General features: G+C 50.3%; 1 protein-coding gene across 1 annotated transcript in view; it reads left to right on the top strand.

The window, feature by feature from the left end:
• The window catches only part of ACVR1B (activin A receptor type 1B), a 32974-nt gene extending 29762 nt beyond the window's left edge, over nucleotides 1–3212 (top strand). The window contains exon 9 of the mRNA XM_075902034.1: nucleotides 36–3212. Coding sequence (XP_075758149.1) covers nucleotides 36–161 — 126 coding nt within the window. The 3' untranslated portion in view covers nucleotides 162–3212. The remainder of the gene's footprint in view (nucleotides 1–35) is intronic.
• Nucleotides 3213–12974: the final 9762 nt, after the last annotated feature.

Raw genomic sequence — 12974 nt, 5'->3', positions numbered from 1 at the left:
AAGGACTGACATTTCTCTCCCTGCTTCCTGGCTAGGCTTTACGCGTGATGGGCAAGATGATGCGTGAATGCTGGTATGCCAATGGTGCAGCTCGGCTAACAGCCCTCCGCATCAAGAAAACACTCTCACAGCTCAGCATCCAGGAAGATGTGAAGATCTAGCCTGCAAGTTGCAGCTTGAGGAAGCTGCACAAAAGCTGCCATGCTAGAGTAGATGTGATTGAGGCCTACCTCGCGTTTCTACCTGACCTACTGCTACCAACCAGACCGGGAGATTTATGGGCTGCTAGCCAGGGAGGACAAAGCCTGCTAAAATAAATGTTCTCTTCCTGGTTTGGGTATGAAACGGAAACCTTTTTATAACCACCTCCTGACAGCATGGACACTGGAGAGGGATTGTGTGGCTGGATCTTGCCATGACCATTACTTTCGTTTCTTTGATGGACATCCCGGTGTAGTCCAGTGAATATGGCACATTCATTGGAAAGGGTTCAAGGCCTGAGAGTGGGGAGGGAAAGAGAAGGTGGTATTGCCATACCTGCAGGATTTCCAGGGGCTGGCACATGCACATGGAAGAGCCATCGGCTTCAGCAAACTTTTTTTTTTTTTTTTTTTGAGCTTGGAAAAAGTAAAAAAGCCAGAGTGGCTGCTAGTGTGTGTGCATGCGTGCAGCAGTGCATGCATGTGCAAAGTCACGTGTGCTCTGTGCCGTTCGGTTCCCCTTAGATGTGCAGCGTGTCTGCTTGTAGGGTCGCACATTCCTATTTGTGTTTTTTCTGTGCATGTGCAAAGCTAGAGTGTCCTCTTCTGAGCTATGTGTGCTGGTGCCTTCCCTGTGCAGCAGTGAGCGTTATCTAGCTTGAATGGGCTACTTACAGCCAGATCCTTCTTTCTCCCAGAGCGGGGCTCTATCCTGCCAGTTGTACACCAGCTGCAGGAACTTTTCGTCAAGTTGCTTCACTGCCATCCTGCCCCTTTCTAAAACGGGGTGCTGACTTTGTCCCTGAAACAAGGTTTTTTTTGAAGACCCTGGTTTTTAAGGTCTGGCAGTATGTAATGATGGCCTTGCCAGGGGAGCCGTCTGCAGGAGGGATGCAAAGGAGACAGAAGCGTGTCTGACAGATTGGAGACAGCACTGCCTCTGGGTGGAGGGGACCAAGCTACAGGGACATGCAGGATATCTGCCTCTTTAGAACATAACCCGTGGATGTCTCAAAGCGCTTTGTCAGGAACACTCCAGGTCTGATCAGTGAAGAGCTCTGTGCCTGTGGAAACAGTTGTGCACAGCACCACTCAAGGAGCACTCTGCGTACTGCAGGATCTGACCATTGACCACTGGGATTGGAAATGTGTCCATCTTTTAAATATACATATATAAATATCTTGTATTCTGGAAGCAGCTGTGTATAACTCTTTGGGTGGGGGATGGGAGGGCATAACTGCATGAATCTTATTTTAATCGAATAACCAATCAGGTTGAAGTAGAATTGATTTGATTGCTGCCTAGTGAATGTTAGAAATAGCCCAGGGCTCTGTCCTGTCTGAACGAATGCAGCACTGAAGGCAACATTAGAAGCCCGGGTTGTATGATGATTAGGGTGTTGTTTGCGCTTTGTAACTCTGAAGCCATAACTTTTAACTGGAGTGCATTTGATTGTTTTTTATTTGATTGGGAGGGTCTGGGTTTTAACTTTTTTTAATATTGTTAATTTTTATAAGAGAAGAGAAACAGTCTATAATTACCTCTCAACCTCTTTGTTTGTAAAGAAATCACTGCAAAAAAGGAAAATCCAAATGTACGCAGCTGAATTTACACTGGAACTTTCTACTCAAACCTTGAGCCTGCTCTGTAAGGTGAGTTTTCATCTCTTCTCTGGCTCACAGGCTGCTGTTGTTTTACAGACTTTCTGTTCTCACTGTCTGTGTGTGTCTTCCCCCAGGCCTCTTATCTCGTCTGATTATATTCCTCAAATGAGGAATCTTTTTTGCTTTGTGTTTGGAGCTATTTTGCATTCTCCCATTGCTTTTAAATGACAGGCAGGACAGGGCTGCATCCCTGTCGGCAGTGGTCTGCATCTGTCAGACCCTGGGTTCATGGAGCAGCATGTGTAGCTGGTGAATGGAGTCTCCCATTCTGATTTGTCCTGAGTATTTCTCAGCCAGAAATTACTGCATCTCCAATGTGACTTGTTACTTACTGAGACCTTCTGCATTGAGAATCCAAGGTGGTGTGTGCCTTAAATACCTACTAGACTCTTCAGCCACTGTAGCGGGACCTTTAAGATGGGGCTTGTGCAGGAGAAAATCTGAGTGACTGAAATCAATGGCCGTAGGCCCATCACGCTGAATAGTAGGGGCTGCCATCCTGTCGTCCCATAAGCATTAAAACATTCTCCCTTCGGAGAACAAGGTTTCCTATTCCATTCGCTGTCCAGAGACTTTCTTTGACACTAATTCAGCCATTTAATTCTATGTGTTGATCCACTCCATCACCCCCCAGAGTAACCACACGTATCTGCCTTAGTACCATGCCAAACAGCACATGCCAGAGCTGTACTGGCCCCGATGTCTAGAAGGGGGGGTGGCACACTGAGGTGGAAACACAGTTCCGAGGTACCGATCAGAGCAGTCAAACCCTCACTGGACCCTCTGAGATAGGAATAACAATGTAGCATTTATACAGCACTTTCCATGTATGTGCGCCAGAGAGGGGTGCAAACTTTACTTAGCTGCCTTGTAGCAAACCTAGGGATCACTTTGCCTGGCACTGAGATGCAGTCCTTTTTGGAAGTGAAATGCCAGCTGTCCTAACCGTATACAGTAACTAAACAGTTCAGGGCAGGAAAAGATCAGATCAGTTGAAAAGAGGTGGGAGGAGGGAATTAGGCCTTTGGTTTAACCGGGGGGGGGGGGGTTCAGTTTGATCAATGGGATCAAATTGGGGAGGAGTTCGGGTCAAAGTTTGTGCCTCTAGTCTCTGACACATGGTGAACGGATGGTACTCTGGCTTCGGAACAGATCTTTCTGGGTACTTCTCTGCGCCCTTTATTTGTATGTCGTCTTAGAAAAGGACTGTAAAATAGCCACTTAGACACTTTACCTCTTCAGTATGCAAATGTAAATACATTGTAATATAGGAAATCTTGGGTTTAATATAAGAACAAGCTGTCCAATTTCTGCTGTACATTATTAAAGTCTGTTTTATTCACACAAGCTGTTGGACTCATTCTCAAACCGTGCTCGCCGTGGGTATCCTGCAAAGGGTTAGCCCTGACCCGTCGGGATAGCTGTCTATGAACAAGAAGCAGGAAGGGAGTGGAGGTGGAGTAGCCAGCAGTAGTGGGATGATAATTAGAAAAATGAACTAGAACAGCAGGAGAGAGGCCAATGGGAAAACTCCAATGCTGTGGGACACTTAAAACAAACAGGATCCTAGAATCTGTGCTGTCTACGGTGGCTCTGCCTTGTTCCTGGGAGCTCACCTGGAGTGACCATGGGCACATCCTACTGTCAGTAGGTGAGTCTGGTCTTGTTTTTCTGTGTACGTGGCTTGTCAACACTGGGGAGTAAAGCCAGGTCTGCTAGCTTGCAGCCAGTGACAGTGTTATCCAGCTGCGGAAGTCCACATCAATACACCTTGACTTGACCTCCTTGGGTGTTTCCCAACCAGTGGGTTGCAACCAGGTTGTAGACAGGTTGTGGGCCTGCTATGGAGAAGTCCCAGAGGGAGCTACTCACACTGTATCCTCGGGGCTAGGCCCAATGTAGAGGGTCATAGCACCACTCCAGTTTGGACTGGCCCCCTCGGTCACAGATGGGTGCTGCCATCACCTCATGCACTCCAGGCATGGAGTGTCCGGCCCAGCCTGGCGGGATGGGGGTCAGTGCAGAGCAGGATTGCTCTCTGGTCCTTTGTCTTTCCTATCCCGGCGAGGGGTGGGGAGGTTCTCCTCTGCACCGTGCTGGGATGGAGGCTGGGGCATAGTGGAGGGGAAGGTTGCTGGCTGTTCCTTGTAAACTGGGCAGTTGTGCAGCTGTTCAAGAGATTCCGATACCACCCAGCAGATTAGCAGAGCCCCTACAGCAAGGTCTTTTTGTTTCTACTGGTGGCCCACATGCGCATGTGCCTCCAAGCACCTACAAATATTCTGCACATGGATGAAAAAGATTAGAGGAACATGGATGCTGGCCTCTGGTTTTGGGGCCTCTTTCACAGGTGGACCCTGGTAAACTGCGAAAAAGATAACTGGGTGGGTCACTTTATTCAAAAGTTCAGGAACCGCTAACATGGTGAGGGAATGCCATAAAAGTTGTCTACAGCACGGTTTCTCTTCCAGTGAAGGTAGCTGGAGAACTCCTGGGCCTGCTAACAGGTTTAAAAAGTCAAGTGCAGTTTTAACACTGGTTAATGAGTTATCGTCACAGACATTACATGCTGTTTTTTCTAGTGAAGCCAGAGCTTTAGTGAACTCTGGCTACCTCACTTAAACTCCTAGCATCGGCCAGTTCTTTGGATGGTACAGCTGGGTTTACAAGTCGTGGGTCACAGCCCCTTCACCCCACCCCCTTGCTCAGGATGGCCATGCATTAAGTGGCCCTCCTAGTAGGGGGAATTTTAAATGGAGACAGATGTAACTGGGATGGGCCTGTGAATTGCTTACCCCCCTTTTTTTCCCCTTTTCTTTCCAAAAAACCTACCCCAAGAAGGGTTTGTGGGCCTCCTCCCTCCAAGCTAACAGTTTCAAAGTGGAGTAAATGTTAGGCCTAAACACTATTTGCTGTTGAAAGTGCCTGAGCTAATTCCTGATTCAGACCCCTTCTGAGCAGAGCATGTGAAAGAATAAAGGGGGCCAGTCTTCTCCTAACATTATGGTGTCTGGAATACCTCTGGGGTCAGACTAATTTGCTCTAGGGAAGCTGCCAGCTGGGGTATGCCCTGGATTTTAAACTAATAGCCTTTCTCTACCACAGCCCTGCCCCTTGCTCAGGATGCTGCTCTGGTTGTGACATGGGCAAAGGAAATGGGGCTGGATAGGCTGGTGTGCTCAAAAGTAACAGGCAGAATTGTCCAGCTCTGATGCCTGCCATGTTGGAGCTCCTACTACTAAGCAGGTGGCAGGTACAGCCTGGTCCTGCAAAGGCTTCATAAGAGAGGTGTTGGGCAATTGGGATGGTTAAAACTAATGATTGGGTTGTGTGTGTCCTTTAAAATCCTGAACAGGTGAGCAAAACCCTGAATTCCAAATCCTCACCGAGTGAAAGCAAGCCTGACTGCTCCTCCTAGCTACAGAGACGGATCAGGGCCAAGTCAGAGGGGCAAACTCCTCCGTGGTCCTGTTCTCCAAAGCTGTTGTCATTTGTGTCTTTCCTTGTAAATGCTCTGCCCTCCCGACTGAAAATGTGCAAGAGCATCTCTGCCCTAGTGATAAGGAAGCGCCTACTGTGGATTAAATGGCCTGTTGAGGTTTAGGGCTGCTGCAGCTGCTGGCTGGTAGAGCTGCAAATTGAATTACTTAACCCTATGTCTGAGGAGCATTTATGTCCCATTCCTGCTGGACAGGAACTCAAAACCGGCTCAGCCTAGGTGCTTTATCAAAGGTCGCACAGTAAGTCTGTTATGGAAGCAGGTACGTAGAAACCAAGAGTCCTGACCCTGATTCTTTACTTCTGAATCCGTGCCACCGTCCCTGCTCTCTTCCTGCGTGCCCTAGTGGCAGACACGCTGACGTAGGTGCCTTATCAACGTCCTCTACAAAGATGTTAACAATTCCTAAAACCGAAATGATGCGGATCTTTTTCTTACCTTAAGTTTTGTTTAATCAAGACAAGGTCTTAGCTGTGCCCTGGGCTGAGAGCATGTCCTGTTAAGCCTCATTTTCGAACAATAAGATCAAGTCCTGAGCTTTGTATAAGCCTCTTACAAGCCTCTGGGTGGTGTATTACTGACATCAGCAGAGCTGGCCTCTGGTTCATTGTTGCTAACTGCAGCCCCCTCTAGTGAGGGGCGACGAATGCTGCAGCAAGGCTGTGGGGTAACAACAGGAATCACTCTTCATGCCTGTGCACAGCAGCTGAATGTCTTAAAAAGTGAACTCCCGCCCCCCCTCCCCCCAACAGGGCACGTTAGCCTTGTCTATGCCCGGAGGGAGATAATCCTTGCAACTCCCTTGGACAGACACCTGTTGGCTTAGGCATTCTCCATGCACAAAGATGGGGTCCGTTGAGTTAAAGCAGCACAGTTCCCCTTGCGTGGGTGCATTTATATCAGTATTGGTGCATTTACCCGGCATTGCTTGGGTCCTTAAGGAGGGGCAGTGGTGTGAGGGTGCAGGAGGCAGGATTGGGGAGCAAGGGGGGGCCCTGGGCAGGGACGTGGGGGAAGAGTGCACCCACCCCACCCCGAGCCATACCAGGGAGAGCTGCTTGCTCTTCCCATTCCTCACCTTAGGGAGCAACAGCAGAGTGCACTGCTCTGCCCCCTGTGCTCCCCAGGCAGAGTGAGGAATGCAGAAAACTGCACCTTGCTGCCTGTTCCCCTTCATCAGGGAGCAAGGGGAGTGTCCCTGTACAAATCTGGGGGAGCTTTAGCCCCCCCACCCTTCCTAAAGGGGGCCTGGAGGGTGGGAGATTCGGGGCTGGGGTGGTCCTGGATGGAGAGGCATGTACCCAGCCAGCCCTTTTCACCTACCTGGTGATTCTGCCCCTTTTCTGTAAGGTTTGAGGAGCAGCAATCCCCTTCCAGGCACGTCCCATTTTTCTGGCACAAACAAATCCTCACCCTGCTTTAAGTTGTGGTAAGAGGAGGCTGCCTAGTGAAATTGGTGGTCCTAACTCGTACCGTTTAGGAAGTGTTCTTGGACAGACTGACAGACTATATAGTGTCAGGTGCTTTGTACCGATATGGCTCTTCCCGCATGGGAAGGGGAGTAAGCTATCCCAGCATGTAGGGGGCTGGGGCGGTCGTAACGGTTTAGCTACAACACTAAAACTTTGTGTATCAATTAGGCCTTCATTAGGCCCTCTTAACAGTGCTGGAAGATGCTCTGGAAGCTCATGATGATGGCAGCCTGACCTGGCATAAATGGGTGGAACCTGCTTCGCTGGAGGGAGGGGTTCCTGCCCCATGCTCGGATCTCGCTCCAAACTGCCCCAAGTCCAGATGCATTTGGATCTGGGGCTTGAGCTCTGCTCCTTGACTGTAACCCACGGGTCTCTCTCCAGTCCCGAAGGGTGATGCGTTTGTTGCCCCCGTGAACGTGTGAGGGGTTTGATCCCCTCTAGGAGCCACTCTCTCTGTTCAGTAGTGGAAGGTGGAGGAGCAGACCCCTGCCAACCCTTTGTAAACGGGCAATTCCAAAAACAAACCCAGGCAGAGACAGGGACTCTGCATAACTTGCCCCGTTCCAGAAGAAGCTTCTGTAATGCTGGAATCAAGCTGTTGTGAAATCTGCCTCAGCTGCCAGCCAGCTGTCCTCAGATACTTGGCTTTTGAGTGTTCTTACTGAGCAATGTTCTGCAGCTAACAGTGCATCAGTTCATTCCTTGCTAAAAATTAAAGCCAGCTGCTGGATCCAAACCACGTACGCAGGGGAAATATTTTCCTGAAAGTGAGGCCAGGCCCTGCTGGGGAAAAAAAAAAGCGGTTGGTTTTAGGTCCTGTCCATGCTCCTGTCAAAATCGGGGCAGCATAGCTGGGCTGTCAGCATAGAATAAGAAACAGCAGAATCTTGAGAAGTCCTCCAGTCCAGCCGTGTGCTGAGGAAGGGCCAAGGATCAGGACCGGCCCTGACAGGTGTTTGTCCACCTTGTTCTTAAAAACCTCCAATGGCAGGGATTCCACCCCCTCCCTTGGTCGCCTGTTCCTTATGAGTTAGAACGTTTTCCCTGCTATTTAACTTAAATCTCCCTTACTCCCATCCTACCTCTGGTGGGTGAGGTGAACAGTTGGGCCCCGTCTTTGTAACAGCCCTTCATGTTTTTGAAGACTGTTTTCTGGTCTCGCCTCAGTCGTCTTCTCTGAAGACTAAACACACTGGCTACGTCTTCACTATGACTTCTTCCGCAAGAGCCTAGGCAAATGGGCTACGTTTACACTGGCATGATTTTCCAGAAATGCTTTTAACGGAAAAGTTTTCCGTTAAAAGCATTTTCGGAAAAGCGCGTCTAGATTGGCCAATCTAGATGCGCTTTTCCGCAAAAAAGCCCCGATCGTCATTTTCACCATCGGGGCTTTTTTGCGGAAAACACTACTGTGCTGTCTACACTGGCCCTTTTCCGGAACAGTTTTCCGGAAAAAGACTTTTGCCCGAACGGGAGCAGCATAGTTTTTCCGGAAAAGCACTGGTGATTTTACATTAGATCGTCAGTGCTTTTCTGGAAATTCAAGCGGCCAGTGTAGACAGCTGGCAAGCTTTTCCGGGAAAGCGGCTGATTTTCCGGAATAACTTGCCAGTATAGACACAGCCGTGAAGCATGGATTAGCATTTTCCCGTGCTTCATTTGCATACTCTTTTCATTCTGTTTTTGCATTAGGGGTTTTTGCTCAAAAACAAGCGGTGTGGCCGTGGCCATTTTGCGCAAAAAAAAACCTTTTTCCGCAAGATCCTTATGCCTGTCCTGGAGAAGCATAAGGATCTTGCAGAAAAAGGAATTTTTGCACAAAGCGGCCATGGCCACACTGCCTGTTTTTAGGCAAAAACCCCTTGCGCAAAAACAGAACGAAAGAGTATGCAAATGAAGCATGGGAAAATGCTAATCTGTGTTCCATTTGCATTGTCTCTTGCAGAAAAACTCAGTGTAGCAATAGCCACTCAGTTCTTCTAACCTTTCATTAGGACAGCCAGACTGGCTCAGACCAAAGGTCCATCTAGCTCAGTGTCCTATCTCCTGATAGTGGCCCACGCCAGAGGGACTGAATAGAACAGGGCAATAAGTGATCCATCGCCTGTTGTCCAGCCTCACCTTCTGGTTTAGGAACACCCAGAGCATGGGGTTGTGGTACTTGGCCATGCTGGCCAATAGCTATTGACGAACCTAGCTTCCATGAACTTACCCTTCACTGCATCCCCTGGCAAGGAGTTCCACAGGTCTGTTGTGTGTAGTGTGAAGATGAGCTTCCTCATGTTTTGTTTTAAACCAGCTGCCTATTAATACTATTGGGTGATCTCTCGTCTGGGTGATATGTGCCAAGGTAAGTAACTCTTCCTTATTCCCTTTCGCCACACCAGTCGTGAACTTATAACTCTCTATCGTATCCCCCTTTAGTCCACGCTTTCCTTATAGGTTGGGTTTTTTAAGCCAGTTATCTATCTTTGCTCTCCTCTGGTCACGTTACAATTTGTCCATGTCTTTCCTGAAGGGTGGCATCCAGAAGTGGACACAGTACTCCAGCTGAGACCTAGAGTGGGACAAACTGACTTTCATAGGGCTGGAGGAGACCGTAGGAGGTCACCAAGTCCAGCCCCCTGCCCAAATCAGAACCAGTCCCAACATATGACTCTCCTGTTAATACTCCCCATGATGGTATTAGCCTCCTTCACGTTGTGATTTGCGATCCGCTGTTGCTCCCTATCCTTTCCAGCACTATGCCACCTAGCCCGTCGTTCCCAGCTGGGAGCTGTGCATTTGATTTTTTTTTCTCCTTCCCCAGCAAAGCACTTTGCACTTGTCTTTATTGGATTTCATCTTGGGGTAAGCTTGTCAGCATGGGGGTGGCTAGCAGGGTTCACCTAGATTAAGCTAAAGCCTTTGGAGGGAGTCCACTGCCGGCCAGCCCCCCCCACTCCTGGATTACACCCGCTTGCGCTCAGTGGAGCAGCTCTGCTATCTCCATGATTTGAGCACACAAAGTTGTACTGTGGTGCCTGCCCCGCCCTGGCAGACTGGGGGAGGGCTAGAGTGTTTACATGATTTCCAGAGAGCACGTCAGAGCCACGCAGACACATGCTGTGATCCCGTAGCTGCCTCGGTGCAAGGGGCTCTGGTGTCCTACTGAAATCCTCAGCCCTGGTCTACCCTAGGGCATTATTTCAAAATAACTCCCCTTAGGCCGAATTTATCAGCAGAGCGTCCGCACGGCCACACCCGTTCTCTCGAAATCTCTGCTCCTGCTTTCCTTGGGGAATAACGTTCATTTTGAAAGTTATTTTGAAATAGCGGCAGTGTGGACGCTCCAGTGCTGCTATTTCGAAATAGCGACTCCCTGGAGTCATTCGAACTAATTACTCCCCAGTAGTTCCTGGGGCTCTAAGTCAAGGGAACGCATCCATATTAACATCATCCAGTTTCCTGACCCCAAGGTCTGTGCTAGCCACCTTGCTCCCCATTATTCCTGGGGTTCAGTTGGGCCAGCAAGGTGGGAGGCACTATACAAAGCCATAGACAGTCATGTGAACCATGTAAAACCTCTGTGGTTTAGACTTCTCCCCAGGGGTGGGAGGAACCCAGGAAAATTGATAATTCAGGGTCTTTCGCTTCTTCCCAGTTCCTCCTTCACATCACGTCAAAGGGCTCTTCTTGGGTCTGCTTTGGGAGCCCTACAAACCCACTGGGTGAGGGGCTAAATCCATAGACACGGCACAATGGGCAGGAAGCAGCTTTTGCAGTTGAGCAAGATGGACGAGAGAGGGCGACACACGCCTGCAGATAAGTTGACTCCAGCACGAGGAAGCCAGATTCAGCTCTGGTTGTGTTTGGACGCTGGGGTCTCAAGGAGACTCTTCTGCGCTGGAGAGATTTCGCCCGTGGGCTGGACATAAATGCACCTTTTCCCTTCTGCAGCCTGTTTTCCTCCTGGATCTCAATGCACTTTACAAAGCTGGATGGGGACAGCTGAGAAGGGCTGCCTGGGGACACACGTGATGCTGCAGATGGGGAAATGGAGGCCCAGGCAGGGGAAGTGACTCACAGGGACGTGCTAGGCAACCAGCAGGCTTGGCCTGGGTCAGCACTAAGCTGGGGAACCTTTGACCAACCAGCCATGCTTCAGGAAGTGGGGAAGGGAGATGGCAGGCAGCCGGCTCCAGGGCAAGATGGGGAGTTAGAGCTTGGGTCCACTGCCCTGACTTGCTGGGTAGCCCTGGCACCTTTGCTCTGTCCAGTGGGGATGGCTGCGCTGGGTAAGGTATCATGGGCTGCCTGGCACAGTGTCGGGGGTGGGGAGGGGTTATCAGTCTGGCCCTTGCCTGGCATGCAGTGAGGCCTAGGCAATGAATATCGGCTGAGCCCCGAGCACGAAAGGCACCACCGAAATGCAAAGGGTCTTCCCCCTCTCTGATCCCCGGCCGGCTTTGCTAAAGCAGCTGGTTCCACTCACGCTCACGCTGCCCACCCTGGGCACGGATTGACAACGGAGGCGCTAGTGCTGGGGATGTAGAAAGAGCAGGGGGTCGGGGGACTCCGCTGTCATGGGAAATCAGGGTGCGGCTCCACCCCAGGAGTCAAGGACAGCGACTAAAGCGCTCGAGGTGGCAGCTCCTAGTGTTAGCTCACCAGCGCGGGGGCGGAAGACCCGGAGTCTCTTCATTGATTCGTTGTGAAGCCCGGGCCAGTCGCTCCATCCCCAGAATTCAGAGGCGCTCCCCCCCCCCCCTCTTCCCCCTCCAGTCCAGCCTGCCAACTCTCAGCATCTCTGAGAGCCAGGCTGCAGTGCTCCAGGCTTCTGTTTCTGCATCTGTCCCCAAGGGGGCGCTGCGGGCCAGGAGGGGTGATGATTATTCACCTGCATGAAGGAGGCAAGTGGAACGGGTCCCCTTCACAGACTATACCGAGGAGGTTCTGTGGGCATGCCAGCAAGTGTAGGGTTCAGTGTGAGCGTGGAGCTCACGTCATCTTCCTGGGTGCGTGTCCTGGGGAGACCTCAGTCCTGCGCTTCTGCATTTCGCTTCTCCTTTCTGACGCTTCCCGTGGAGCAGCCAGCTCAGCACTGCACTATTAGCACAAGGGTCACTGTGGTTAGATCCTATCTCTGCCCTACCTAGAAGGGTCACAGGCTGAGCTTGGTGGTTGTGCTCAAGGAAAATGGCTCTTTGGGGCATCTGACGTGGGACAGCTGGTTCCACTCCCAGCCTCTGCCCTAGGCCAATCACTTCATTTCTCAGGGCCTGCTTTCCCTAGCTGCAAAGCAGAGATGAGAACTTGGCTGTGTGAATCTCTTTGGGGCAGGGGCTGTCGCTTGTGGATTTGTACAGCACCCACCGTGATGAGGCTCTGAGCTTGTCTGGGACCTTTATGGCCCATAAATAATAAAAGGAAAAATGTTTAATTGATGCCACCAGGACAAGCCCACTTTTTACAGCCCCTGGTCTGAATAGAAATGAGTTAATCTTTGTATTTGATCAAAGTTTAAAAGAAAGCCGTTCGAGCTGGACTGAAACATTCCCTTGTAGCGGAAGGCTGGGTGCAGAAGCTGGTAAACCCTGATCCTGCAATGAGCTCTGGACCTGTGGACCCCACTCCAGGATTGGGGCCGTGATCCATATATGAACGACCTACTCATGAAACTGACAAGCCTAATCTGCAGTCCACTGAAAGAAATGAACAAAGCAAAAGGGCATAACTGGTGAAAATGCGGCAGGCCATAGAAGTTTAGAGGGAGTTTTGCATTGCTAAGCAGAGGTGTTGTCTAACATGAGAGTGCCCCTTCAGACGTGCCTCTGTGTCACAGGCTATGGCTAGAAATACACCAGCCAAGATTTTCCCATGGCCTAGTACTTTGGCAAGCCTCGGGGTTGTGGGAGGCCTGACTTGAGTCACCCCTTTGAAAATCAGCTCCCTTCAAAGTGTATCAAGTTGGGTAGCCAAATTGCTGATCCCCTTCTAATAAATAATAATTAATTATAACCTCTCCCTCTCTGTTAGAACATGACATCTAGGTTCTCTAGCCAGAGGCTGGTCTCTACAGCCAGGAGGTTAGGCACTGCAGAGGGCCTGTCCTCCAGTTCCTGGGCTGGATTATTGTCTGTGCCAATGGAAGGA

Source organism: Pelodiscus sinensis, chromosome 19, assembly GCF_049634645.1.
Source record: "Pelodiscus sinensis isolate JC-2024 chromosome 19, ASM4963464v1, whole genome shotgun sequence".
NCBI lineage: Eukaryota > Metazoa > Chordata > Testudines > Trionychidae > Pelodiscus > Pelodiscus sinensis.
The sequence above is the reverse complement of the archived record's forward strand: the minus strand, read 5'-3'. Positions and strand labels throughout refer to the sequence as shown.